General features: G+C 41.7%; 1 protein-coding gene across 1 annotated transcript in view; it reads left to right on the top strand.

The window, feature by feature from the left end:
• TMC1 (transmembrane channel like 1) overlaps positions 1 to 27,775 on the top strand; it is a 194,850-nt gene that overhangs the window by 125,421 nt on the left and 41,654 nt on the right. The window contains exons 6-9 of the mRNA XM_045469691.1: positions 465 to 555; positions 2,289 to 2,370; positions 9,994 to 10,100; positions 13,002 to 13,100. Coding sequence (XP_045325647.1) covers positions 465 to 555; positions 2,289 to 2,370; positions 9,994 to 10,100; positions 13,002 to 13,100 — 379 coding nt within the window. The remainder of the gene's footprint in view (positions 1 to 464; positions 556 to 2,288; positions 2,371 to 9,993; positions 10,101 to 13,001; positions 13,101 to 27,775) is intronic.

The following is a 27,775-nucleotide window of genomic DNA, read 5'->3' on the forward strand; positions in this document are numbered from 1 at the left end:
AGATTAAATACCAGGTCAGTAACTGTGCTCCATGTCAGTTTGTCCTAAACTCTTTGCCTTATTTTACAAAAGGAATCCTTAAAAAAGAAGAAGAGAAAATATTTTAAAATAAACATTCTGACTGCCAGAAGCCGAAGTCAACTTTGGATTCAATTTTATATGTGGTGGAAATGAAAAGAGCTAGAGTTCTCGATTTTGACACTTAGCATAAATTCCTTGCTTTTTGATGACTCCAGATGATTAATAAGTGAGACTAAAATATCTTATTCTTCCTGGCCGGAATTAAAAAGCTTAAACATCTATTATGAGTCCGGAGCTTGAAATAGAGCTTGAATTCATGTGCTAAGGGTCTGGAAGAACTAAGGCTACAAACCTGATAAAATGAAATGTCCACTACCTCTATTATATGCATCTCAACCTCTACCCCATTCCCTCTTACCCCTTATTTTGTTTTATTTTCTCAGGGAAGCAAAAAAATTTGTGAGTGAAAATGAAGGAGCCCTTGGGAAAGGAAAAGGAAAGCGGTGGTTTGCGTTTAAGATGATGATGGCTAAGGTAAGCATTTTCACAACTCACTTTGGTTGATGTTGTATATTCTCGATGGCAGCCTCTCCAATGAAATGGTGATTTATGGCAAAAAGACTTACTTGTGTGATTTTATCACTCTGAAATGGCAAAGATTGTGCCCCTTTCACTTCCATTCCCTGATAGTTAAGGGGTTCTGGGTCAAAGTTTGTTGCTCTACAAGTTGTTATCTACAAGTTTCAGGGCCATACAGCTACCAGGAACATTAACTATAAATTGAATAGAATATGAAAAAAGCCCCAAATGATACAGTAATATAAACATAGATCCTTGGAAAAGATAGAAGAGAAACTAACATTTCGTTAGTATTTACTTATGCCAAGCACTGAATCGAATCCCTCTATGAAGGTACCATATTTAATTCTCAAAGCAAAATAGGTATGTAGGTATTATTATCCCCTCTTTATAATTGTTATACCACTTGTAAGCTGAATTCATTTCCATAAAGATGGGGTTTTGTGAATAAAATTCACACCTTAAATATGAAATATAGATTTATGATATATATCAGGGAGTAATAAGTCTGTCTTTATAATTTAAATGAATGGAATCATAATATTTATGCTTTTGCTTCTGGCTTCTTTGATGCAATATTATATTCATGAGACACATCTGTGTTGTGATAGCTGTTCATTTTTATTGATGTGTTGTATTCCATTGTATGAAGGTGCCACTATTTACTCATCCATTCTATTGTAGATGGATATTTGGGCTCTTTCTAGGTTAGGTAACCTTTTGAACTTCAGACTTGTCTCATACTGTTATTTGGGCTCTATTGCACCTGTCCATCTCACACATTATCCCAGCGTTATGTGCACATATGCAAAGTTAGCTTCCCTGTTCCCATTCTTCCTTGTGGTCCTCTTGACCATGGATGGCCCAACATTGTGGAGTAAAATGGAAGGAAGGTCTTTTATAAAACTAATGTAGGGGGGGCCTGGGTGGCTCAGTCGGTTAAGCATCTGACTCTTGATTTCGGCTCACATCATGATCTCATGGTTCGTGGAACCCAGCCCCACATCGGGCTCTGCATTGACAGTGTGGAGCCTGCTTGGGATTCTCTCTCTTCCTCTCTCTCTCCCCCTCCCCTGCACTCTCTCTCTTTCTCTCTCAAAACAAATAAGCTTTTAAAAAAGCTAATGTATGATTCTTTTTCTTCCTCCCTTTCCTATGATACCATGACTTTCCATTTAGTTAGTTGCTCTACCTCTCCCAGAATAAAAAGTGTCCCATGTCATAATACTTCCCATCCTGTATCAAAATTACTCGTTTAGGTACAGCTTACTCTAATAGTCCCAGAAGCCCTTCAAGGCAGGAACGATGTCTTATTCATAGTTCATTAATTTCTTCATGCAACAAGTATTTAATTAAACATATACAATTTGCCAGTCAACTTAGTAGGTGCTACCCCAGTCCCTGCTCCCTTATAGTCTGGAAGAATAAACAGATCTTTCTCAGCATATTTTTTATAAAATAGGGGATCCATAAAAGTTTTTTTAATTGAATTGGTGTGAAAGTGGGTGGGGAACAGAGAAGCAAGTGAATCCTACTGGTTTTTATTTTTTTTTACAAAAAGCCTTATGTGGCACCAGAGAGATCTTTCTAAGTTCATTGTCTTGTGATATTTGGGGATGGAGTGGAGGATAAAACATCTTGACAAACAAGAGGCTGGGTTTTATTGTTCTATTTGACTTTCTTTTCAGAAATGGGCGAAATTTCTTCGTGATTTTGAAAACTTCAAAGCTGCTTGTGTCCCGTGGGAAAACAAAATCAAAGCAATTGAAAGTAAGTGCTCATGAGATCTCATTAGATGGGAAGGTTGTTTCATAAGCTTATCAGATGTCTTTCTCGGTTTCTGTACTATTGGAAAGATTAAAAACAAGAAAACGAACAAACAAAAGTTATCATTTTTAACATTCTTTTTGTTTACTGTGAAAATTTGTTAGTACTCACCAGTCACAGCCCTGGAGACTCCACTCTCCCTTCGTATATTAGACCAAAATATTCTCATTCTGACCTTGTGTTCTCTCCTATACAGGGAAGTCAATATTGTGCACAATGACACTGAGTCATATATATCATTGGGAAGGCAGTGATTTTATTTTGGCAATGAACATGACATCGAAAATATATACTCTTATGAGATTTAGACAATAATCAAATTGAACAATGTCTACAAAGACTGAAGAAATCTTAAAGCCTCATTTTCACGTCCGAAGTAGAATAAGTTAATCACATCACCATCCAGGAATTTGTTATGTGAATACCATTACGTTATTGTGCCTTCATTTTATACAGTATTCACAGGGTACAGAGAAGTCAGGAGAATATACTTGATCAAAAGCGTATTTAGAACAGTGCTCTAGACTTGGAATAAAGCCAATAAAAATTTAAAATATTGTAAATGTAATAAATAATGTTTTTAAATAAGAAAGAATATAATACAGAATATAAAGAAAAAGGGTCATATTTAAAATGAGGGTGAGCATAATCTTGCCATGTTTTGGTTTCTAAGAGTTTCGACTAGGATCTGAATTTCCTCCCTGAGTTTTCAGACTGAGAAGCAGATTTTCCTGCTGGTTAAACTTGGTGTTGCATAATTAAAATGGAGGCTCCACAGGGAGATAACACAGTTGATGGATAGTTCATGAACATGATTGGGCATGTTTTAGGAGTGCCTATCCTCAGTCCTCTGTCTCTCATTATCAAGTGGCAATGAATTAAAAACACATCAGCTAATTAATTACACTTCCTCCCACATATTCCTGTATGATCACATTATTACTTTATTTTCTTCCTTAACACTTACTATCTAAAATACTGCATTTTAGGGGCGCCTGGGTGGCTCAGTCAGTTGAACATCTGACTTTGGCTCAGGTCATGATCTCACAGTTTGTGGGTTCGAGCCCCACATCAGGCTCTGTGCTGATGGCTCAGGCCTTGGAGCCTGCTTTGGATTCTGTGTCTCCCTCTCTCTCTGCCCCTGCCCTGCTCACACTCTGTCTCTCTCCATCTCAAAAATAAATAAACATTTAAAAAAAGGCTCTAAAAAACTATGAATGTGATTTCTTTTTGAATACATCTTAACAGGGGCACCTGAGTGACTCAGGTTGAACCTCCGACTTCAGCTCAGGTCATGATCTCACAGTTCGTGGGAACGAGCCCCACATCAGGCTCTGTGCTGAAGGCTCAGAGCCCGGAGCCTGCTTCAGATTCTGTGTCTCCCTCTCTCTGCCCCTCCCCGGCTCACGCTTCGTCTCAATCTTTTTCTCAAAAATAAATAAATGTTAAAATTTTTTTTTTAAATACTGTATTTTAAGTTTAATTTTTTTTTAATGTTTATTTTTGATAGAGAGAGAGAGAGACAGAGACAGGAGTGGGGGAGGGGCAGAGAGAGAGGGAGACACAGAAGCTGAAGCAGGTTCCAGGCTCCGAGCTGTCAGCACAAAGCCCGATGGGGGGCTTGAACTCACATACGGTAAAATCATGACCTGAGCCGAAGTCAGACGTTCAACCGACTGAGCCACCCAGGCACGCCTTAAATTTAATTTTTAACTGTCATTTCATTTCATTTTATTTTGTGCTTATTTCTTCGAATAGACATGAGAGAAGAGGTTTGGTTCTCTTCCTCCTGGATTGCCAGACCTAGAATTTGACTGTAATAAATACGTGTTGAATAAAATGAAAGAGTAGACATTCCTCACATATCTACCATTCTAGGAAGTGGAAAAAGGAATTTAGACACGTCAGAAAAGAACAGACATCACGGAATCCTTAGGTTTCAAGTGTGCAGCTGAAATACGCTCCCCTGAGAGGTATGGAGGAACAGAAAGACATTTGGAACATTAAGATCTTGATACAATTTGTGTGGAAAGAACTCTGGGTTCTGCTCTTGCTTTGCTACAGATTAGCTGTTCTGCTCCTCGGTGGTCATGTAATCTCTCTGGGCCTCAGTCCCATTCACCTGTGAGATGATAGGGTTGAATCTTGACCAGTTTTGAGATGTATCCCCATACATTTTTAAGAATGATCATTAAAATATGTACATTTGCACAATTTTTTTTTTAATTTAAAAAAAAATTTTTTTTTTCCAACGTTTATTTATTTTTGGGATAGAGAGAGACAGAGCATGAACGGGGGAGGGGCAGAGAGAGAGGGAGACACAGAATCGGAAACAGGCTCCAGGCTCCGAGCCATCAGCCCAGAGCCCTACGGCCCGACGTGGGGCTCGAACTCACGGACCGCGAGATCATGACCTGGCTGAAGTCGGACGCTTAACCGACTGCGCCACCCAGGCGCCCTGATTTGCACAATTTTTATTTCGAAGGTACACTGAGCAGTTCTAACTTGTCTCAATAACAATGTCATGCCCGCTTGCATTGCAGTAGCTTATCTTGAGGAGGCCAGAAACAGATGAGATTATTTTTATTGCCAGAATTTCACACAAGAATGAGTTACATATATGGCCACCATCCATCATGTGTGTTACTGTGGAGAAGACAGATTGAGGGCTACTCAGTTATACTCTTAGTTATTTTCCTTCCTCTCTTCTTCCTCCAGAAAATTTGGAACAGTCAGCTGGATGATGTCAAGCACATTACTTTCTCTTCCTTATGCAATTTATGATTTGATTAGGTTGCCCTGATTTCTTCACCTTTCATGGTGCTATGCCTCCCTGTGAAGAACTGACCCTCATTTTCTAGTCTATCAACAATCGCCACAACCACTGCCCTTTGAGCATCACTCAGATACTCCGCAGATGTTTCATATACTCTTTACCATGCATGCAATGTGCACATTAACCTAACTGTACCAGAATTAGTCACTAGAGGAGCTGAAATGCAAGGTGAAGTCTGTCTGGGTCCAAAGCTTGTGGTTTCCTCAATGTGGCTTGCTCATTTATCACTTTACAGAACATTTTATAAACTTTTTCTTTGGCAACAGTTCCCAGAGTGGATTCTACCAGGGCAATGGCAGGATGGGTAGTTATAGAATTTCTTGATCATTATCCTACTTGGGGAATTATTTTCCATTTTCTCATGCATTTAGTTTTGAATGAGCTATTTATTTAATTATATACTTCATCTTCTATAAGATGCTTAATGCATTATGATCATAATGATAATCATAAATACACCATAGACTCTGGGGCTATTATGTTAGTTGAAAAGTATGAAACCTTTCTAAGACTGTACTAGCAAAGTCCTTGGGTCATAGTAACCATCCCATAGAAAGTACCCTACCAAAGACGGGGAAGCATGTATCTGCGATGGTCTTTGAAACTTAACTAAATGGAAATTGGAAAAGAGATGGGAAAGGCAATCATGTTCCAACCTTTTCTAAAGGTTGAGGTCCTTTTGCCCCTTACTGGCTCCAGATAATGCAAATCAAATTTGCCACATTTAATTTTCCTAGACCAATTTGAAAGAAACTATGCTTTTTGTCCTAGCCCAACAAGATGATATGTATATTGTACTCATGCAGCAGGTGATTTAATTGGTCTTTTCCCATTTAGAAATGCTCATATTTGTCTGCCTGTCTTATTACCCAACTGTTCAAGAGGAAATTATCCATGATGACAGACTACAAATTGCTTTGCCTTAATAATAAATAACCAGAGGGAGAGGTGAAACTTTAACCTGAATTTAAAAGAAATGCAAGAAAATTCAGCAACCAGAATATTGCATAAGCTTAAAAGGTCTCACTTGAATACATACCAAGGACTCTGTTTTAATACATGAATAATTCATTATGGAAACAGGATTTATTAGTTAGATTAAGGAAAAAAAGAACAGGTCATTTCTGGGCACAATCCAAATTTATGAATGTGCATGGCCTTGGCTGATTCATGGATATTGCCTATATTCTTTCAGACATACATGCACATGGCATAATTATTCCATATATTATAGTTTTAAAAAGATAATTTGATTATGATTCTACCTGACGAGCAATATAGCACTGTGGTTAAAAGAGATCTAGATTTAGAGTCAAACGCCTAGGAATCAAGGCTGCCTGGTTTAGAACTCTGGCTCCATCATTTACTACCTACAGAACTACCCACATGACCCCAGTTTCATCATTTCCTAGCTGTGTAACCCACGGGCTTAAGTCTCTGTAAGGTGGGAGTACGGTATTTCTCCTCTTGCAGGAATTCGATGACTAAATGAATTAATACACAAGATCAAGACAGATGTCTGAAACAAACATTCATTACATATCAGCTGTTACTATTATTAGTCAAGTTTTGGTTCAGTCCGATGCTTATGTTTAATTTTGGGGTTCTCCATCCACACAGTGTGCCTAATAACACTTAACCTTATTGGGTTCTAGAGGTAGTTAAACGAGTTGATGCCAAAGTTTTCAGTATGCATAATTGACCAGCGAGATATGTCAGCTGTTGTTATTGTTGTTGTTATTGTTATTGTTGTTGTTGTTGTTATCATTACCACTACTACTACCTATTCTTGTTCTTTACAATTTTATCTAAGAGACTAAGCACACGGGAATGGATGTTCTTTCCAATTATCTTTTAGCTACACTATAGTCAGGTTTCTCTCTTTAGTAAATGCCAGATTTAGTCCCAGTCAGGGGACCATTAGCCATGGGTGCTAATGAGTAGAGCAAAACTGTAAGAAGGGAGGTAGGAAAGGAAGAAGGGGAGAAAAGAAGGAAGGGAAGGAGGAAGGGAAGAAGGCCACGAGGGAGGGAGGGAGGGAGAGAAGGAGGAAAGCATGAGTCAGCATCCCGTGCTTGGGATTCTACACCAGAAGATCTCATGTGTGTTTCAGGGACAAGCTTACTCCGGGTACCTAGAGACAAAGTTTCTTCTCCAATTAATGAGTAACTATAATGACTAGCAAGCTGGAAGTCTACTGCCTTCAATAAAACATGACAAGTGAACCTGGCTGAGGCAGTCCTTGGGCAATTGTTACCAGAGAACATAGATAACAGCCATGAAATGATATGAAATCACTGGGAGCCAGGTGGATGATCAGATGTCCTGGGAGGGGCAGATCTGCTTAGCCTTTCTGCAGATGGACCAGCGCATCTGGTTACAGCACCTGCGGGCGTGTTTAGCAAAACCACATGCTTTCAGAAATCCTGTAGAACTCTGTATCCCTCTACAAAGTGAAATGAATCCAAAGATTCAGATTTCAAAATCATTGTGTTTTTTTAAAAACGTCCATTTAACCATTGACTTTTTTAAAGTTTCTATAAAAATTGCCTCTGTGTTGTGGGAATAGGCGAGGTGGCACCTAAAGAATATTCTAAGTTCCAGAAATAGCAGCATGACTCTCATGTGATCTCAGCCTCATGTTACTAAGCAGAGGCTGGAATTTGCTTCATAGCAGCCTCCTTCCTTCTGCAATAATGTTTCCCCACCAGTAATGTTGCAAAGCCAGAGGGCCAAGAAAAGCTTTGGTCACTGGAGGTATTTTGCTGAATGAGTCAGGAAAGAGGGCCCGATGCAGTGGGGGTGACTGCCAGTATTCATTGTTTCTTCTTGGGCAACCGAAAATGGGAATTGGGAAGATTAAGGAAACTAGTAACTTAATGTTGAACCTTAAGTGGTAAAGAAAAGTCTGGCTTTTGTTAATTGGTGAAATCTCAACGTGAGACCTTAAATGCCTGTTCTTTCTTCCTCTTCCATTCTCTGTTGTAAGATCATGTTTTTTATTTTTTTCTCAGCAAATACGATTTGGACAGATCACTATCCACGGTGGCGCACGAGTGTCGATGGCACATTCTTGCCTGTCCCTTCCCAATTCATTTCCCAAAGTGGAGGAGACTTCTTAAAGGTCACGGTCCCCCCACCGCCGCCCCACTCCAGCTGCTTAACACCTGTTGGTGACTTCTCATCACATTTAAAATAAAAACCTCACTTTCTACCTTGCCTTAAGAGGTCCTACGCAGTGTGGGTTGGCTTGTCTCTCCGTCCTCATCTGTCACCAATTTCCCTTGTTCATTGGGCTCCAACTACACAGTCCTCTGCTTTGTTCCTCAATTGTCCCGAGCTCTTGCCTGCCTCCAGATATTTGTTCTGGCTCTTTCTTCTGCTTGAGCGGCTCTTCCCCAGCCTGGGCATTGTGCCTCTTCCTCCAACTTCAGACCGAGGCTTGAATGCTACCCTCTTTGATATACCTTCCTCAATGAACTTATTGAAAGCAACCCTCTTGATATTTTATAATCAGGACCTATCTGGTTATAATAATTACATATATGTAATTGTTACAAAAATATAATCATATGTAATCTTATATATCATATATAATACATACATATCATATAAATGATACATGCATACATGCCATATCACACATAATATATATGCATTAATCAATGTATAGAGCGAATATACATATATGGGATATATAATATACATGCTATTCACACATGATATGATGTCTAATATAATATATAATATATTATGATAAATACATATATTTAATTTATTTATTTAGTTTTTAAATTCCTGCATTTTTGTTGTTTCCATACCTCACTAAAATGTAAGTTGTATTAGGGCAGCAACCCTCTCTGTGACATTGTGCTTTACATCTAAAGTAATTCCTGGCAGAAGATGCTTTATTTTATTTATTTTTTTAAAAGTCTATTTATTTATTTTGAGAAAGACAGAGAGCACACGAGCAGGGAAGGGGCAGAGAGAGAGAGGGGAGAGAGAAAGTCCCGAGCCATCTCCATGTTGTGAGCACAGAGCCCAACGTGGGGTTCCATCTCAGGATCCGTGAGATCACGACCAGAGCTGCAACCCAAGAGTCGGATGCTTAACCAACTGAGCCACCCCAGGCACCCCAGAAGATACTTTAAATATGTGAGGAGTGAGTGAATGAACTTCAGCTTCTGTGCTGTACCTAAAAAATGCCAGTTAAGTCAGACAAATAGCACGGGGCGGTCTGTTAGGACAGCTGTCCAGAAAGGATGTGGTAAACATTTTTGAGAAGAGCCTTGTTGGCTGACAGGACGGAGGCAGAAGGGCAGTAGTGATAATGATAATGGCGGAACACTGCTGGCCAGGTACTGCAGCAACCACCTTACAGGTATTTGCTCACGCAACTGTACTAACTCCAGGCATGAAATGGGCTCTTCAAGGAGCACTTCTGGCTGCTAAGCACAAGGCAGCTTTCCCTCGGATGGACTCTAAAGGCGTAGGTCACAGTCATTCTACACAACGGCAACTACACAGTAGAGAGCACTTCCGTCGCCATTAACTTTCCCTCTTCCAGGATAGAAACAGGAGGACGCCAGAGACTGTCGATATGATGTCCACGTGAAAAGAACCCACGTGTCGCCAGGAGCAGATCTCTTATGGAAAGCACCAAGACAGTGGCTTTTGTTTCCTTTTGATTCTGACCTGTCTCTCAATCTTTTAACTTTTCTTTTTGGTAGGTCAGTTTGGCTCATCGGTGGCCTCATACTTCCTCTTCTTGAGATGGATGTATGGAGTAAATATGGTTCTCTTTATCTTGACATTCAGCCTCATCATGTTGCCAGAGGTAAGATTCTGACTTCCGGGTTACAAAAAAATAGCTGGAACAAGTTTCTCCTGTCCTAGAAAATTTCTTTCCTCTTCTGAAAAATAGAATGATTAACTGGCCGTATCCACTCTGAGAGTCGTAGCCCAGGTAACAAGGTTAATTTTCAAAATGGTGCCCGTGGGCCGAAGATCCTACTCATTGCTCCAAAGGGTACGTGAGCTTCCTGAAATCATGTATAAAATGTGGTGTGTCTGTTTAAATGTACATTTTTATATGGAAGGGTTCATGGCTTCTATCAGATTCCCAAGGTGGTCCCTGTGCTCAAATGTTAATTGCTCAAAAGGAAAGCTTCGACACCTTGTGAATTGTATTTATTTATTTTGCCAAGTTTGCTTGGAAAGAAATACTCCTTAATGCATCTGTCTTTTCTATTTGAAGAAACACAACATGAGCAGTTTTTTTCCACATGTAAAGTAAGATAACCCAGGCACACACATGGACGCACACATACACAGTGGGGTGGGGTCTTTAGGATCAAAGTCAGAGAGGAGAGTAAAACAGATAGTGGGTCCAGAGTGAAGAAGGAGGCAAAGCCCTGAGCTGATGCGGGGAAAAGAGTCAATCAGCTAAGGCCAACAAACAAGACTGAGGTTGGAGTCTTTAGTCATAAGAGGTTAGATGGCTCTGATCTTTGGATGCTTACTTATCACACAGAAGTCAGTTTAGGCTTTATTCGGGCTACAGAGGGTCTTTTAGGTGCCATTATTTCAAAGTCAGCTTGTTCAGAACAGTATTGCCGACAGCCAAAACTAAGCATTTTGAGTGATTTTTTATTTCCATGTCTTTTTTTTAATATGAAATTTATTGTCATATTGGTTTCCATACAACACCCAGTGCTCATCCCAACAGGTACCCTCCTCAGTACTCATCACCCACCCTGCCCTCCCTCCCACCCCCAATCAACCCTCAGATTGTTAGGTTAGAGCACTGGTCTTGAATCCCTATGGTTTTAAATCAGGGCCAGCTTCTGCATTGAGCCTCCCCATGGGCATAACAATCCCAATAGTGCTTTACATGCATGAAGAATTTTGCTTTTCATAGTGCAAAACACTTTCATTTCTTTTACTTGCTGAGCCTCACAACAAATGTAAGAAGTAGACTACAGAAGCATTTTCTTTCCCCTTTAAAAATGTGGAAACAGAGTCACGGGTTGCTTATTGGGCTTAACCGATATCTGAGAGTGAGGGTTTTTTTTTCAAGTCGTTCCGGGACTGGGATCATGATTCTATTTTTTGTCCCAAGATTTTGCCTCCCAATCCACTACTTTTATAATCCCTGAGATAATTCGGGGCATTCTACGGCTATGTGGCTCTTAGAAGTCAGTAGACATAGATCAGAAGTCTGGCGAGTCCATTTCTCAAGTGAAAACTTTCAGGCGATACAGCAGAATGTATGTATTTCATCTATTTCAGATTAACCCCAGCTTTATTTCTGCTCATGTCTCTAAGGAAACTTGAAACTCCATCACTGGCTATTATGACACTCCTTAGTGTCAGACTCGGGGCATACGTGGAGTTTTATCAACGGCCCTTACTCTTTCCCCTACAGCACACAGCCTCCATGGAAATGAAAGGTTGTGGCTGATTCGTTCCAACTATATGAAATTACAGAATGCCTGGTGTATAGTGGAGGGAGTTAATACGTGTTTGATTGGATGTATTCCTAGAACTAAGAAGCATATTGTCTTTGGATGCTTTCTTACAGGTTTGTGTTAGATGCTGTGAGGGGCATCCTGTTTTCTGGGCATTGGTTACCAGCTCCAGCCAAAGAACAAAAGAGGATAGAAACCTCATGTGCTAGCTTTACAGAACCGCCAGAGGCCAAGACTGGTCCCCTCCTGGCAATGAGGCTCCATTTTTCAGCAGCCTCCAGCCCACAGACTCATTCAGCCTTCCTTTGATTCAAATGCCCTTTTGCCCAAAGGGCCAAGCCTGAGACCTTAATCTCCTTTGTTCTCTGTGGCCCTCAACTTTGGAGTGAGACAGGGTAGGATCCACCTTCTGCTCTGTTCAGTCCTAGGAAGCCAAGAAGCTTCCATGGAAGCTGTGCAGCCTATGTGGAGGGTAGGAGTAGGGGCTGACTTCCATAAAGCTGCACACTCAGGCTGCCAGTCACATTCATCCTCCACCCCCAGCCCCAGGGAAGAAATTTGCATATCCCATAAGAAGCAGCATCTGCTTGGCAAGCCTTGTGCCTGCCCTAGCGGGGTGCTTTTACCAGTTCTCACCAAGAAATCTGCCAGGACCCTATTCTTGTCCCCTTGCTGGCTGGCTCGGCCCCTAAAAATTCCTCTTTGAATCTGGTAGCATAAGATCAGGGGAGCAAACCTGAATTAGTGGTAAAGCAAATATAATCAGGGTACCCATCTTTCCTCCCATTTGACCCTCTCAAATTGTATAGGTGATTCCCTTGAGTCTTCTCTTTCTTAACATGAAGGAGAGAATCTCCCACCACCCCCAACCCTAAGAAGCAGCCCCACATGAAGATGTGAGTAGTATGGTTTGTTTGAACACTATAGTTCCCCCAAAGGCCTCTTTTCTCCTCTCCAGACCTCCCCTAAAGGAGACCAGTTTGGAGGTGGTGGTGGGTCGTAGGGCTTCTCAGCAAGCATTCTGGGCATTGTGGTTGGCCTGACTGCTGGTGGTCCACTGAACTTAGAAGGAAGGGTTCCTAGCACTCCCTTTGTTCTTAACTCTGGATTTAGTAGTCAATTCCCAGAAAATGGGACCCCACGTGGAGACCCACAGAGTCTCCATGAAAAAGTTTCAGAAGTGCTTTTAAACAAAACCATTTGTGATCACATGTGTGGCTTAGACTTTGTTTCCAATTATTAACTGCTTTCTTTGCTTCTCTGTACAGTACCTCTGGGGTTTGCCATATGGCAGTTTACCTAGGAAAACAGTTCCCAGAGCTGAAGAGGCATCTGCGGCAAACTTCGGTGTGTTGTACGACTTCAACGTAAGTGTCTCCACATAGCTGTGTTGGTAGGAGGATGGATTTGTCCTTACTCTCTGAAGCCCCATGGCCTCCTCTTCTGGGGTAGACGAAGGTCTTAAGAGATATGTCCCTGCCCCTTGTTAAAAAAAATAAGGAAGGAAGGAAGGAAGGAAGGAAGGAAGGAAGGGAAGAAGGAAGGATGGAAGGAAGGAAGGGGGAAAAAGATAAAGGAGGAAAGGGAGGGAGGGGGGTGGGAGGAATGAAAGGAAAGAAGGAAGGGAGAGAAAGAAAAAAAAGAATAGGTTTAATAATATGATAATATGATTAAATGGGAATATAGATGACTGAATGAAAGTGAGCTCAGAGTTCAAAGACTTGAAACAAATATCTTTATCTCTGGCTTTGGAAAAGAACAAAGGAAGAATTTGCAAATGTGCTTTTTGAAAAATCTCATAGGATTCTTAGGGAATTAGAGCTTTGCTTCCTAAACAAGTCTATTTAGTATTATTCAGTAGTCAATTCCAGACACAGCTAAATATTAAATACTAAACAGTACTAAATATTAACTGATAAATAATACTAAAATGAGTACCACACGATTGTGGTACCTGCATGAGCATGACTCCACTATAGTATGGGAGTAAGTTTCACTCTTTCAGCTGCCCTGGGTGAGGATTATTGTTATGACAGAGATTCATTTTTACCCATTGAAAAAATCATGTCAAGAGTTTGATTCAAGTCTGTGGCAACTATTAAATTTCACACATTTCTTTTCTAAATAGTGACCAGATTGGAGATGGTTGGAAGTGTAGAAGATAAGAAAGTATCAAGGTGGAGATTGGGGAATTGATAATTCAAGGAATTTTTGGACAGTGGCAAATGAGGACAAGCTTTTATGTAACCTGGGGGGTCAAAGAAGGAGAGAAAAACAATGAACACTCTTCATGTTCATAGTGCTGATAGGTATATTTCACAGATATTTTGAATTCTGTCCTCAAACTCCCTAAATTATGAGCTTCCTAAAGAGGGGATCCTATCTATTACACCTTCTTTGAAGCCCTTAATATGATTCAACCAATAAAGTCTCCGTGAATCTTCTTGACTGACAACCCCAAGTAGAGGGATGATCTGTAGAGCCCTGGAACCATAGAAATTAATTACATGAGCATTACCAGAAAATGTAAACTTTAAGAAAGGTTCCCAATCTCTGAGTAAGCACCAGAAATAAGCATAAGGCTTATAAGCATCAGTAGGCCCAACTTTGTGGCATTTGGAATCTCCGATCATCCTTGTCAGTTGGACTTTTCATTTTCAATTCAGCGCTCATTTCTGGAATATAAACATGCACTAGTTTTACAAAGATAAATGTGACATGCTTCTCGGCCTCAGGGTACTCACGATAGTAGAAGATAGTTGGTCAACTAGTATACCACATGTTGTGTGTTAAGTTAGCAAAATGGAAAAAAGAAAAAGACAACGGGGGGGGGGGGGCCCAAGGAAGTGATTGCTAGTTTTGCTTGGGTAGGTCTAGGATTTATGAAGGATATGGCGTCTGAGTTAGATTTTACTTCTTCTTGTGTATTTCTCCTTTCTGTTACCCTCCGTCTCTCTTCCTCCCTCTCTCTAGATTTCAAATCGTTTCTTATTGTGTTCTCCTGAATCTGCTTTTCCTTCCCATTCTCATCTTCTGATTAGCAAGATAATAAACTTCCGGTCTGGTTAGTAAGAGCCCAAACTAATAATATCATTGGCATGTTCTGATGTTTTAATCAAACCAGAGAAAAGAAGAACTGAAAGTCTGAACAAAAGCGTGTTTTGTTTGTGAACAAATATTAATGAAGTTGAAGCACTTTTAAATTTGTCAACTAATGAAACAAAAAAAGTTGGGGGAAAAAGTCCATTAGCGACGTGAAAGATATTGATCAGCTGATTGGAAGACAAAGAGGAAGGTGGTTCTGAGGGTCAAACCAGAAGCTCTAACAGGTGAATACAGGAAAAGGCCAGGGGAGAGGGTTTGGGCAATACATAGGCTCGCCAAAATTTCCTTACTGCCCTTGACAGCTGTCTCATTTTCAGTTTGGTGAAATGCAATTTAGCAGCGGATAGAGGAAGACAGAAACCAGAGTATCCTATGATACTCATTTTCCTTTATAATCTAGGCCTGCCTGAAAACAGTTCTAAAGCAATAAGAGAATAGATTTAAAAAAGAGAGACAGAATATAAACGGCCAAGAAAAAATATGAAAAGCCATTAAAGTGGCGTTATTCATTTGCAGCTTTTCTTAATTTTTCTGCGTATGGTAACCACTCAGTTATTTGGCATGTATCATAAAATAAGGGATTTAAAATTTTTCTTACTTTGTTTAATGTTTATTTATGTTTGAGAGAGAGAGAGAGAGGGCAGGGGAGGGGCAGAGAGAGAGGGAGAGAGAGCATCTGAAGTGGGCTCCATGATGACGGCAGAGAGCCCATGTGGGGCTTACACTCACGAACCGTGGGATCATGACCTGAAGTTGGACCCCCTTAACCGAATGAGCCAACCAGGCACTCCCCACATAAGAGATTTTTAGAGATACAAGTGCTTTTAGACCTCTTCAGTCCCATGTTTCACATTATAAAGTTAGGGAAACTTTGAGTTACAGAAGCCTACTCAGGGTCTTATAGCTATTGAGTGGTTCCAAAAAACTAATTTTCCTGCATTGATTTCCAACAGCATTCTCACTTACTGTTTCTAGAACACAGATCGACTCCTTTCAGTGCCATAGCTATCTCACTGGGGAGGAGTTGAAACAGTTGGATCCCATTTTCACTTTTCATAATAAATACATAATTCCCAAATTAGCTTCTTAAGTAGAATAGTAGGTTCAATATTTACTCTTGCCTGACTTCTTTACTTGGTCCTCTGAACAATAGAGGTGCCCTCTCTGTATTATAAAATGATCTTGCTGGACAACACAGTATTCCATCTATCATGGCACCATGGAGGAAACCATCAACGAGATATCCTTGAGATTCCCTGAAAACTCAGAATTCTGCACTTCCAAAGAGCCCAGAGACGCAAGGAGGAAAAAAGACGTGTTTCAGGACTAAGGCAGAGTTAACAAATGCCCGAACGGTCTGATTAAGCCATGGGTTTGTCGCATCTAAGAAGCTTAGTGTGACCGCTTAGCTAAACAATTCCATATAGATGCAGGTGAAGAGAAACAGAAAAAGATTGATAGAACGCTGGGACAGAGATGCAAGCATGACCTCTTGTGGTAGAGGAGCTTATAGGATGGGAAGTGGGGTGGAGGTGGGGCAGTGGAGTTTCAGGTTGGAACCTTGGGACTTCCCTCCGGACCCTCCCCACCGAAGTATCTCCCTGGAGCTCAGTGCTCTGTCATCTGTAAACACATGTCATAACTCATCCACATTCACTTTAATAGGAGACAAATGCCATTTGGTATTTGCAAAGGTTGGCCAGTCTGACAGCTTTTCAAAGCCGTGCTTTACAAAGCACCATATTTTCGAGCCTTGTATTGAGTACCTCGTGGCGGGTCTTACCAACCTAGAGGGAAATATATTTTCTTAAAATAGTAAGAAATAGGGAGATTGTCTAATATGCGTGTTATGGATCAAATCAGCAGAAATGATATGATTTGAAGCAACAGAATTGGAAGAATGAGTTTAGGTCAAGAAGAAGAGGACGTCTTTGTTGTCAAAATACTCGGAGACACAAGAATGATATCAGAGGGTGAGGTCATTTGAGTTGTGGATAAAGGGAAAGGCACTCAGTTCTCCAGCTTGTGAACATCTTGTACCTTGCGTGCGGATAAATGCGAGTCAACTTTGCCTCCCCCTTTTCAGCTGGTCGTTGTAGCTGTTGGTGGGGCGAGGCTCTAAAAGGGGCCCTAGAGAGGACATTTGGCACCTGCAATGTGTTAAGCAGGCACCTACATTAAGTTTCATCTTCGTAACAACACTTCAGGATGAAGATCAATAATCTTTTTAGAGTTGAGGGAATTGGGACTCAGAGAGGTCGGTCAGTTTGCCAAAGACGACACAGGTAATTAGAGGAGGTGCTGAAATTCAAAGTAAAACGTGGCTGACTTTAATGTCAAATCGTCAGTTTACTTCTAACACACCCCAAGCCAACTCCTTCTGCCCTGCCCACCTGTGCCACATCTCACCCTTGAAGTCTGTCCTCAAAGGAAACTGTCACAGACATTCTGAATGTTCTCAAACAGCAGGTCCACTCCTTATTTTATGAGTATCAACAGGTTTTTTTTTAAATAATAATCTTCCAGAGCAACGGCATCTCCCCTCAGTTCTCTTAAGTTCCTTCATGTCTTATGGTACTGACCACATTTACAAGAGATATTTTTGCGATATACATATGGAATAACTCATCTTTTTTTAAGGGATGTTTTAGTAGTTCAAATACGTCTTTATTTTCAGAGAGTGCCCCCTTTTTTATTGAGGTATAATTGACATACAACATTACCTTGGTTTCAGGTGTACAGCATAACGATTCAATATTTGGAGACATTGTGAAATGATCACCACAATAAGACTGGTTCACATCTGGCAACATATATAGCTACAGAATTATTTTTTTTTATTTTTTGAGATGAGAACCTTTAAGATTCACTGCCTTAGCAACTTTCAAATATGAAATGCAGTACTACAAACTATCGTCTGCGAGTTGTACGTTGCACCCCCCACGACTTGTTTGTTTTATAACTGGAAATCTGTACATTGTCACTTCCTTTGCCCATCGTTCCCATCCCCAACTCTTGCCGTGGGCAACCACGGGTTTATTCTCTGTGTCTGTGAGCTTGTTTTTTTGTTTAAGATTCCACATACAAGTGAGATTCGATGTTCTTTGTCTTTTTCCATCTGATGTATTTCACTTAGCATAATGCCCAAGGTCTATCCATGTTGTTGCAGATGGCAAGATTTCCTCATTTTTATGGCTGAATAATATATGCCAGCATGTATACGTCTGTATATATACACACCACATCTTCTTTATCCATTCCTCCATTCCTGACAGACACACAGGTTGTTTCTGTGTCTTGGCTATTGTAAATAATGCTGCGGTGACATGGGGGTGCAGGTGTCTTTTGTCTTTTCAAGTTAACGTTTTCATTTTCTTCAGATAAATCCCAAGCAGTGGATTACTGGATCATATGGCATTTCTATTTTTAATTTCTTGAGGAACCTCCATACTGGTTTCCATAGTGGCTGCACCAAGTTACATTCCCACGAACAGTGCACAAGAGTTTTTTCTAGGGAGCCCTTTTGAAGGAGCAAGTCATTTTTGGCTTCCCAAGAAACACACACAAAAACAATATTAGATGCAGGAGATACCTGGGGGCAGGGTGGGAATACCTACAAACAAGAAAGGAGAGAGGAAGCATGAGTAGGTGGGGAAAGTGTCCAGATGGCAAAGCCAGCCTGACTCCTGAGAAGGGAGAGAGGGAGGGGACACTGAGTAGGAAGAATCTCAAGATTGCAGTACAGCTCTGGGAAAAAAGTCTTGACGAGGCTAATGGTGAATCTCCAAGCAAAGTCTGTCCATTGGAGGAACCCCATATCACTGGCTCTACTATTTCTCACTATTCTCGGTCATGGGCTGGGGGCCACCTGGGAGGATGTAGTCTCAGGACGAGCACGCGATGTTCCATTCTGGTTGATTCAAAGTGGTGGCATCTGGAGGCCATCTCCCGAAGGCTCTCTGAGTAGCACACCTGCATGGCTGCTGTTGGGGCCTGTGGGCTTGAACGTGTGACTTGGTTCCTCTACTTTAGGTCAGAAGTGTTGTTGTTGTTTCTCCTGCTGCTCTTACTTAGTTGCAACAAGCTTCAAATACACCAATATAACCTCTTTGCTTCAGCCCTTGTCTCAGCCTCACCCAGAGCTGGCTCAGCAAAGACCAGACCCCTAAATGATAAACATCTAGTGCCCTCACCGAGGGCAAAAGTAGGACCCCGAGGCAGACTGCTAAGCCTCTTGGGACAAAACTAGGTTTGTAGATTACCATGCTCATCAAGACAGAGGATAGTTCTCCCCTGCAGTGGAAATCCTAAGAACGGAAGGGGCCAGGATCCTCTCCTCTGTATCCATAGTGAGACTCCTTAGAAGACTTCACTGAACAGCGTGGGTGCAGCTTAGCCAAGGGATGCCGGGGTTGGCAGCATCCAAAGGTTGTCCATCCCTGGCCGCCATATTTGCTTCATTTCCTCAGTGTCCAGCCCAGGTCCCTCTCAATAGGCTCATTAGGTTCCATTAACAGAAAAGCCATGTCAAATTCTGCTCTCACTCATAGTTTCTCTTGCTTCATAGGCCTCTTAATCTGCTACTCCTGAACTTCTTGATACACATTTATAGCTTGCGGTAGAAGAGATCCCAGGGTCTGCTTTTGGCTTTCTTGGGATCCCTTTGTTGTGTAGACTTGGAAAACTGATTCCTTCGGGTCTTCACTTCTATCAGTGTTTTTTTTAATTCAACAACAACTTCCAGTTTTCAACATCTCAAGTTGCACCTGGCCAAAGCAAAGCTGACCTTTCTTTTTGCAAAAATTTGGGATGCTTATGATCCTGATGTCATACTTACAACATGAAAATAGCATCTGTTCTTTGGATGTGGTCCCAGAACAAGTCTTCTTTTCATTAATTTAGTGAACATTTATTTAGTATTTGCCAGATGCCAGATAATGTGCCAGGTGCTAAGCAAAGGTGAGCAAAACCCAACAAGGTCTCTGCCCTTGGAAACTTAAAGTCTAGTCAAGTAGTGAGGTAATCACAAAAATAAATGTAACTGCAACTGTGCCAAGTAAGAAAGGTAAACAGTATTAAGCGAACATGAAGCAGGGATCCTGACCTAGTTCACAGCCTAAGAGAGGGAAGTAGAGGATGGCAGAATTTTTCTGAGAAAGAAACCCTTGAATTGGGCTCTGAAGAGTCAGTACGAGCTCCCAGTTTGAGAGAGCGGAGAGGCATTCTAGAAAATGAGGACAGCAAGTCAAAGGACCTATGGTGGGAGAAGATTGCCTCACTCAAGAGACTGACTGGAGGTTAGTGAAACTAGACTGTGAAAGGGCGTCGGGGTGGGGGGGTTGGCCTTACAGAGATAGAAGGGGTATCAAGATGTGTGGAACTCTTTAGAATCTAGGTCATGATACTGTGTTTTTCTCAGAGCAGTTGAAAGTAGTTTTAGGGAGTGGTGGATGAGTAGTGACATTATCAAACTTGAAACTTAAAAAGGTGAACAGATCAGAGTGGAGGAAATTGAATGTGAGGAGACCAAAAAGAGTCTAACGATATGTGAGCATATCATGTGCCAATAAATATCAGTAAGTGAGAGACTAAGATTGTTTGCAAGAGCTCAGTTTGCCTGGTAGGAATTTGTTGACCTCTGAATATTGGCTGTCAACTTAATAGATTAAAGACTGAGCCATTGAGCCAGATTAGAACTTCACAATCCATTAAATTATATTCCATAACACAACCGAATGGCATCACATTTTGAGACTGATACGTCTGCTGTGAAAATAGATTACTTAAAGTCACATTTGAAAACAATTCAGTAAAAACTCCATCCTATGTTCCAGCATCATCTATCTCCAATAAATATTATTCGCTTATGAATTGTACTTGAAATTAATTACATTCATTGATTTTGTTTTGTTCAGTTTTTAAGTTTATTTAGTTTTGAGAGAGAGAGAGAGAGAGAGTTTGGAGGGGCAGAGAGAGAGAGAGAGAAAGAGAGAGAATCCCAAGCAGGCTCTGCACTGTCAGCAGAGAGCCCAATGTGGGCCTGAATTCACAAACCATGAGATCATGACCTCAGCCGAAATCAAGAGCTGGGCTGAGCCATCCAGGCGCCCCTACATCCATTGATCTTAAATGTTTGAAATAAAATATATGCTGCTCATATAGGATTGAAATTTTCTAAACTTCATTTTTTTTCAAGTAGTTTCTTATTTTCTCTACTTTTATTTTTGTATTTTCATTTGTTCAAAACTTCTTTTAAAATAGATAATAGTGAGGTGTCTGGGTGGCTCAGTCAGTTAAGCATCAGACTCCTGATTTTGGCTCAAGTTATGATCTCATGGTTTGTGACTTCAGGCCCTGCATCGGGCTCTGTGCTGACAGCACGCACCCTGCTTGGGATTCTCTCTCTCTCTCTCTCTCTCTCTCTTTTTCCTCTCTTTCTGCCCTTCCCCTCCCCCCAAAATAAATAAATAAGCTTAAAAAATAGATAATAGTAAGGTAATTCCCACTATAGGCTGTGTCTATATAATCAGACACATCTCTCTTCATATATGAATTTATGATGCTTCATTTTTCATTACTTGAAAGAATTAGTAGGCAGATTTAGAAGACTGGAAGTCAACTGAACAACAAAACCCCATAATATAATGCTTTTAATCTCCATCTTGTGAAACAAAAGACCATTTTTCTCATTTGGGATGAAAATATATGTAGAAGCTCATTTTATAGCACTGAGAATTTCTTATTTTACAAGAGTTTTAGACAATTAGTAGAGAAAATTAAGGAGTTTTGCCAATGTGAGTGTCTCTCAGACACTTTCTTGGTGTTTTGATTCATTGTTATCATCATGCTACTGTCTTGAATGATTGACTCTATTTTATTAAAATGGGTAGTAGAGAGAAGAAAAACGGAAAAAGGTAGCTTAGATGATAATTTGAAACAGCTTCATCTCACTGAGGACTGTTAATGACCACCAGAAGCAATTTTTCTATTCAATCGGTCATTCCACAAACATAAGTTGAACGTGAGATGCTGGAAATACATAGATAACTAATATATTTTCCCTGCCCACGGGGAACTTTTGGTTTAATTGGATGTGCAAACAATTGTCATATACTGAGACAACCTCAAGCCAACAGACACATGTCCTAGGCACAGGGAGGCATAATGGAGGGAGGATTCTGTGTTACATTTCACTGGAGTTCAGTTTACTAGAGACTTGCGAAGCCCCAGAAAGCAATAACTCTATTTTTCCTCTGAGTTCTGAATGATCTGTCTGAGAGGGGAGGCAGATGGGCACCAAAATTTCACATTCATTACTAATAGGGACCAAGTTGGAGGGCTAATCTGGGACTCTTAGCCAAATGGTCTTGCTAATATGGGACTCCAAATCCATCTTACCCCGGGAAAGCTTATTTCCTACTGGAATAAAGTTATATTTGGGCTAAGCAAATACAGCTAATTCATGCCAAAAGTATCGACTGGGGAAGTGACAACACCTCCCCTGGGACAAAGTGAGTCGAGGGGGTGGGGGCCCTGGCAAGTATTTCATCTAGCAAAGCTCTGTGCACCTGGAGGAAATGACCATTTTCCCCACAACAAGTTGCTCTGGTCTAGAGGTCAGTAAAAGCTTTACAGAGGTAGTTTAAACAGGTTTTAAAGAAATAATAGGAATGAACTAGACTCTGAAATGGGGAGGATAAGTGGGAACAGCATTCCAAGAGAGGAACCCACGCGCACAATGGCATGGAGGCAGTAAATAGTGCTATGCACTCAATACCAAGGAGCGATTCAGCAAAGCTGGTATTCAGGGAGTAAGAGTAGCATACTTAAAGACCAGCGCGTCATACAAAAAAGGGATCTAATCAAGGAGGACGGTGTCATTAGGTGAAGGAGTCAGACTTGATTCTGTAGGTGGTGGAGAACACAAAGAATTTTGAAATAGGATGGAAATGTGGTCAGTTACCCTTTAGAAGATTCCTTGTGAGGGGCGCCTGGGTGGCTCAGTCAGTTGAGCGTCTGACTTCGGCTCAGGTCATGATCTCGCAGTGTGTGAGTTCGAGCCCCACGTCGGGCTCTGTGCTGATGGCTCAGAGCCTGGAGCCTGTTTCAGATTCTGTGTCTCCCTCTCTCTCTGCCCCTCCCCTGCTCGTGCTCTGTCTTTCTCTGTCTCAAAAACAAATAAAAACATAAAAAAATTTTTTTTAATAAAAAAAAAGATTCCTTGTGAATGTAGGATGGACTGGGTTGGACTTGGCGTAAGATGGAGGTGGAGAGGCCTGTGAATGGCAGTGACGTATGGAGACGGCATCCGTATCACATAGGGTCATGAAGCTGGAACTACAGGACTTTGCTAGTCACTGCATGTGACTTATGGGTAAAGTGGGAAGATAATGGAAACATCCAAGTTTCTGACTGAGGTGACAGATGGACTGGTGGTGTCATTACCTGGGATAGGAGGAAGACGCCAGTTTGGGGGAACTTTTGAGTCCAAGGTGTCTGTGCGATATCCAAGTGAAATAAGATGTGTATTGGGCACTGGGCACAATGTCTAGAATTCCCAATATTAGTGTCAGTTGTGGACAATGACACAGAAAAGACAAATGGGAATGCTCTTTGTGGAAGCCAGCAAAGCTTAAAATGCAGGGGCACCTGGGTGGCTCAGTCGGTTAAGAGTCCAGCTTAACCGGGTCAGGTTATGATCTTGCAGTTCATGGGTTTGAGCCCCGTGTCAGGCCATGTGCAGACAGCTCAGAGCCTGGACCCTACTTTGAATTCTGTGTCTCCCTCTCTCTATCTTCCCTCTCTGCTCACGCTGTCTCTGTTTCTCCCTCAAAAATAAACATTAAAAAAAAATTTTTAATGCAGTGTAGAATCATGAAAAGAACTCCATCATGGGATTTTGACAGACTTGAGTTTGAATCCTGCTACTTACTACCTGAGAGACATTAGACAACCTCTCTGAGCCTCTTAATTGTCATATGTCAGAAAGTGGGATTAATGTCTAACTAGCAGGCTGGTGTGAAAAAATAAATGAGGTCAAGTGTGTAAAGTGCTAGCACAATGCCCGGCACGTGGTAGATGTTTAATAAGCGTGTCTTTCCTTAAATGCCTATTCAGGGTACTTAACTCATGAAAATGCCCATTTCTTGAAGGGACAATAAAAGAAGAAGAGGGAGCCCGGACAGGGACAGCATGGTATTCATAAGCCAGAAAGGGACTCGGGGTTCCGGTAAAGTCAGCTGTCTGGGAAGGAGGCAGAGGCACCAGGGCACTGATACATGAACGGGCACTAAAATCAACTGTCTGCTTCCTGGCCTTTTGAGGACCCGAGTTCATGGACTACAGTCCTGGGACAGGTAGTTAATTCCAAATACTGAAAACTAGAAGTTCTGCTAAGGCTCAGCCCAGTTTCCTCTTTGTAATCTACATGTGCCCTAGCTAAGAGCCCTGGAGTGTCAATTTCGTCTCTCTACATCAGGGTTGTAGCAAAAAGAAAGGAAACTTAGTGGCAAGCAGAGCATGAGGCAGAAGCTTGGTGAGTCTGGGTAGAGAGAAAGAGCGAGGTCATGGGCCGGATCTCACCTAGGTGCGGGGCTGGCCGCCATCCTTGTGAAATTAGTGTTTTGTTTTGTTTTGGGTGTTATTAGCATTCTCCTTGCTTCTGTCCACTTTATCAGATAATCAAGTGATGCCATGCTTGCAACTTTTTTGAAATGTTTATTTATGTATGTATTTTTGAGAGAGAGCATGAGCATGGGAGGCACAGGGGGAGAGAGAGAGAGAGAGAGAGGGAATCCCAAGCCGGCTTGGCACTCTCAGCATGGAGCCCAATGTGGGGCTCGAACCCACGAAACCATGAGATCATGACCTGAGCTGAAACCAAGAGTCGGATGCTCAACCAACTGAGCCACACAGGCACCCCCATACTTGCAACTTGCTTTAACACGAAAGTATAGATGACTGGTAACAATACAGGGAATGGTAGAAATACCCCCCCCCCCCCCCCCACACACACACCTGGTGCCACTCTCCCTTCACATGTCTTCAGCAGGCATGGTCAGAAATCATATCTTCCCTTCCACTAGTTTTGACTTTAAGAATTTTTTTTCTTTTTCTTTTCTTTTCTTTTTTCTTCTTTCTGGTTTTTTTTTTTTTTTTTTTTTTTTTTTTGGTTTGTTTGTTTGTTTGTTTGTTTTTACAAAATAGTGGTCTGACGGTTACTACCAACTCTAAAGAGTTGCTAAGGCCAATGAAATTCATTTCCCATCCCAGGGATGGAATGTCATGTTTCCCAGTGGGTATTTATTTGTAGTCATGAGAAACGCCAAAGGGGTGGAGCTCTAATGTAATTTCAGGTGACAGATCCTTACGAAGGGGATATTTTGCATGCAGAATGTTGTCGGGGGCATCCGCCATCCCCTTTAGGGATAGGTTACTCCAGCAATGTATAGTATTGGGGAAATAGTAAGTTCTCAGAGTTAGTTAGATAAAATACATGAGTTGATTCCTAGACCAGCTGCAGCATTCAAACAGAAATTAGAAGCTTAATAGACGATGTGCAAGCATAGAACCCAGAGTTGGACGGGAATGGTTCGTGCTCATTTGAAACTTGGCTCTGACTGTGGCTTCTCTGTCACAGATTTTGGGGTGGGAGAGTGCTCCCACAGGGAAAGCCATGCGCGCTGACATGGAAACTGAATAGAACTTTGGCTAGGCTAGGAGTCATTGCTATTTTAGTCACTTCCAGATGTCTGCCGTTGGAGTTTGAAGGGAAAAGGAAAGATGTGTGGAGTGTGGGGGGCCCACGGGGTGGAAGGGGAGGGTTGTTTAAAGTCCCCCTTCAATATGCCACTAAGATGACTTGGAAAAAGCTTTTTAAAATTGTGTTCTTCAATAGTGCCTCTTTCATTTACATGCTTGGCTGCTTAGGTAGTGATAGGCAAATGGAACAAACCTTTGTGAAATAATCAGGATTCCAAAGAAGAAGGAAAAAAAAAAAAAACTACAAACCTTATGCCTTTTGCTTGCCATCTAATATTTATGAAGTGCCAGCCATTGAATGGTACATACACCAGAGGAGCCAGCTGCCCCAGTAGCTATTGTGCTAACCGAACAGGCTCACCAGATGTTTGTTATGTATCCACTTTCTCCTTTCGTGTTGTTTTGGAGGTGTTTTTTAATCCCAGTACTGTCATTATGAACTAGAAAAAGATGTCAGGTTGTGATGGTTAAGGACGTGAAGATGAGGCCCTTTGAAATCTTCAGAAGGGGTGTTCAGATCCTTCTCCAGAGGTCCTGGCACCACCATGGATCCATCCAAGGGTGTAGGTCAACAGGCCCGGCTAAGTTGGTAGGGTTTCTTGTTTCTTTGCATTGCTGGAAAGATATGGCCCTAGCGTGACACAAGGGGTGGAAAGCGAAGTGTGGGAGAAGCGGTACAGCACAGCAGTCATTAAGTATATGGATTTGAATCAGACCCAGTTCAAGTTCAGACGGTCACTTACTGGTTATGTAAGTGCGCACAAGCTACTTCACCTCTTTGTAGCTCAGTTTCTTGGGGCACCTGGGTGGCTCAGTCAGTTGAGTGTCCAACTTTGGCTCAAGTCAAGGTCTCATGGTTTCTGATTTCGAGACCCACATCAGGCTCGCTGCTACCGGTGCGGAGCCCGCTTCAGATCCTCCGTCCCTCCCCCCTTCTCTCTGCCCCTCCCCCACTCACACTCTGTCTCTCAAAAATAAATAAACATTAAAAAAAATAAAGCTCAGTTTCTTCGTCCCCAAAGTAGTAATAGGGCTATTGAGTCTTTGCTGGGTGGGAGAGTCATGGTAAATAACACCCCCTACCTTCTTTAACCAGGTTGTGAGATAACCAGAAATAAGACAAAGCCTTAGATGGGTGGAGGTCAACATGTCAGCTTTATTATTGCTAAGGCTGATTTTAAAGATGGTGGCATCTTTTTATGGGCAAGTGCACTTCATAGCCAGAACTTTCTGCCCAGCAGCTCCAGAGCACAACAGGATGCCCCCTCCCGGGGTAGAGCACCACGTGTGCTGTCTCTGGATGGGGAGGAGAGGTGGCCTGCATCATCCCCATTTCTTCATCTATGCTTTGTTATCAGACTGGTTTCTCCTCTCCCGGGGAGGAGAAGGAAGTAAGGGGGATCTGGGAGTGTTACATTTACGGATCTTCCCCACATGGAAGGCAACACCAAGAGTGGAGGAAAACCATTGGCCCTAACCATAACAACGCCAGAAGGTTCTTTCGAGCATTCTGTGAGATGAGGAAATGTGTTTGGCAAATACTAAATGCTCAGCAAAAGTTATTGACTGGGAGTGCCCGGGGGACTCAGTCAGCTAAGCATCCAACTCTTGATTTTGGCTCAGGTCGTGATCTCACAATTCCTGATACTGAGCCCCACGTTGGGCTCTGTGCTGACAGCACAGAGCCTGCTTGGATTCTCTGTCTCCCTCTCTCTCTGCCCCTTCCCTGCTCATGCTCTCTCTCCCAAAATAAGTGAATAAACTTAAAAATCAAATAGTTGAGAGGAAGCAGAGCCCTGAACTAGATGGGTATGAAACAAAAAGATATCATTGAACTAGGTGCAGAGATCCTGCCAGTGATTATTTTCCTGGCCTTATTTCTGGGTCTTGGGCAGTTGATCAGTCCCTCTCTATGTGGTTTCTTATCTTGGGCAGAGATTAGCCCATTTGCTTCCTCAATTTGAGGTGTCTACTGGTTCTTTTTTTTATTATTATTATTCAAACAATTTTTTTAAATATTTATTTATTTTTGAGAGAGAGAGACACAGCGCGAGCGGGGGAAGAGCAGAGAGGGAGACACAGAATCCGAAGCAAGCTCCAGGTTCCGAGTGTCAACATAGAGCCCGATGCAGGGCTTGAACTCATGAACCATGAGATCATGACCTGAGCCACAGTT

Source organism: Leopardus geoffroyi, chromosome D4 (assembly GCF_018350155.1).
Source record: "Leopardus geoffroyi isolate Oge1 chromosome D4, O.geoffroyi_Oge1_pat1.0, whole genome shotgun sequence".
NCBI classification, from domain to species: domain Eukaryota; kingdom Metazoa; phylum Chordata; class Mammalia; order Carnivora; family Felidae; genus Leopardus; species Leopardus geoffroyi.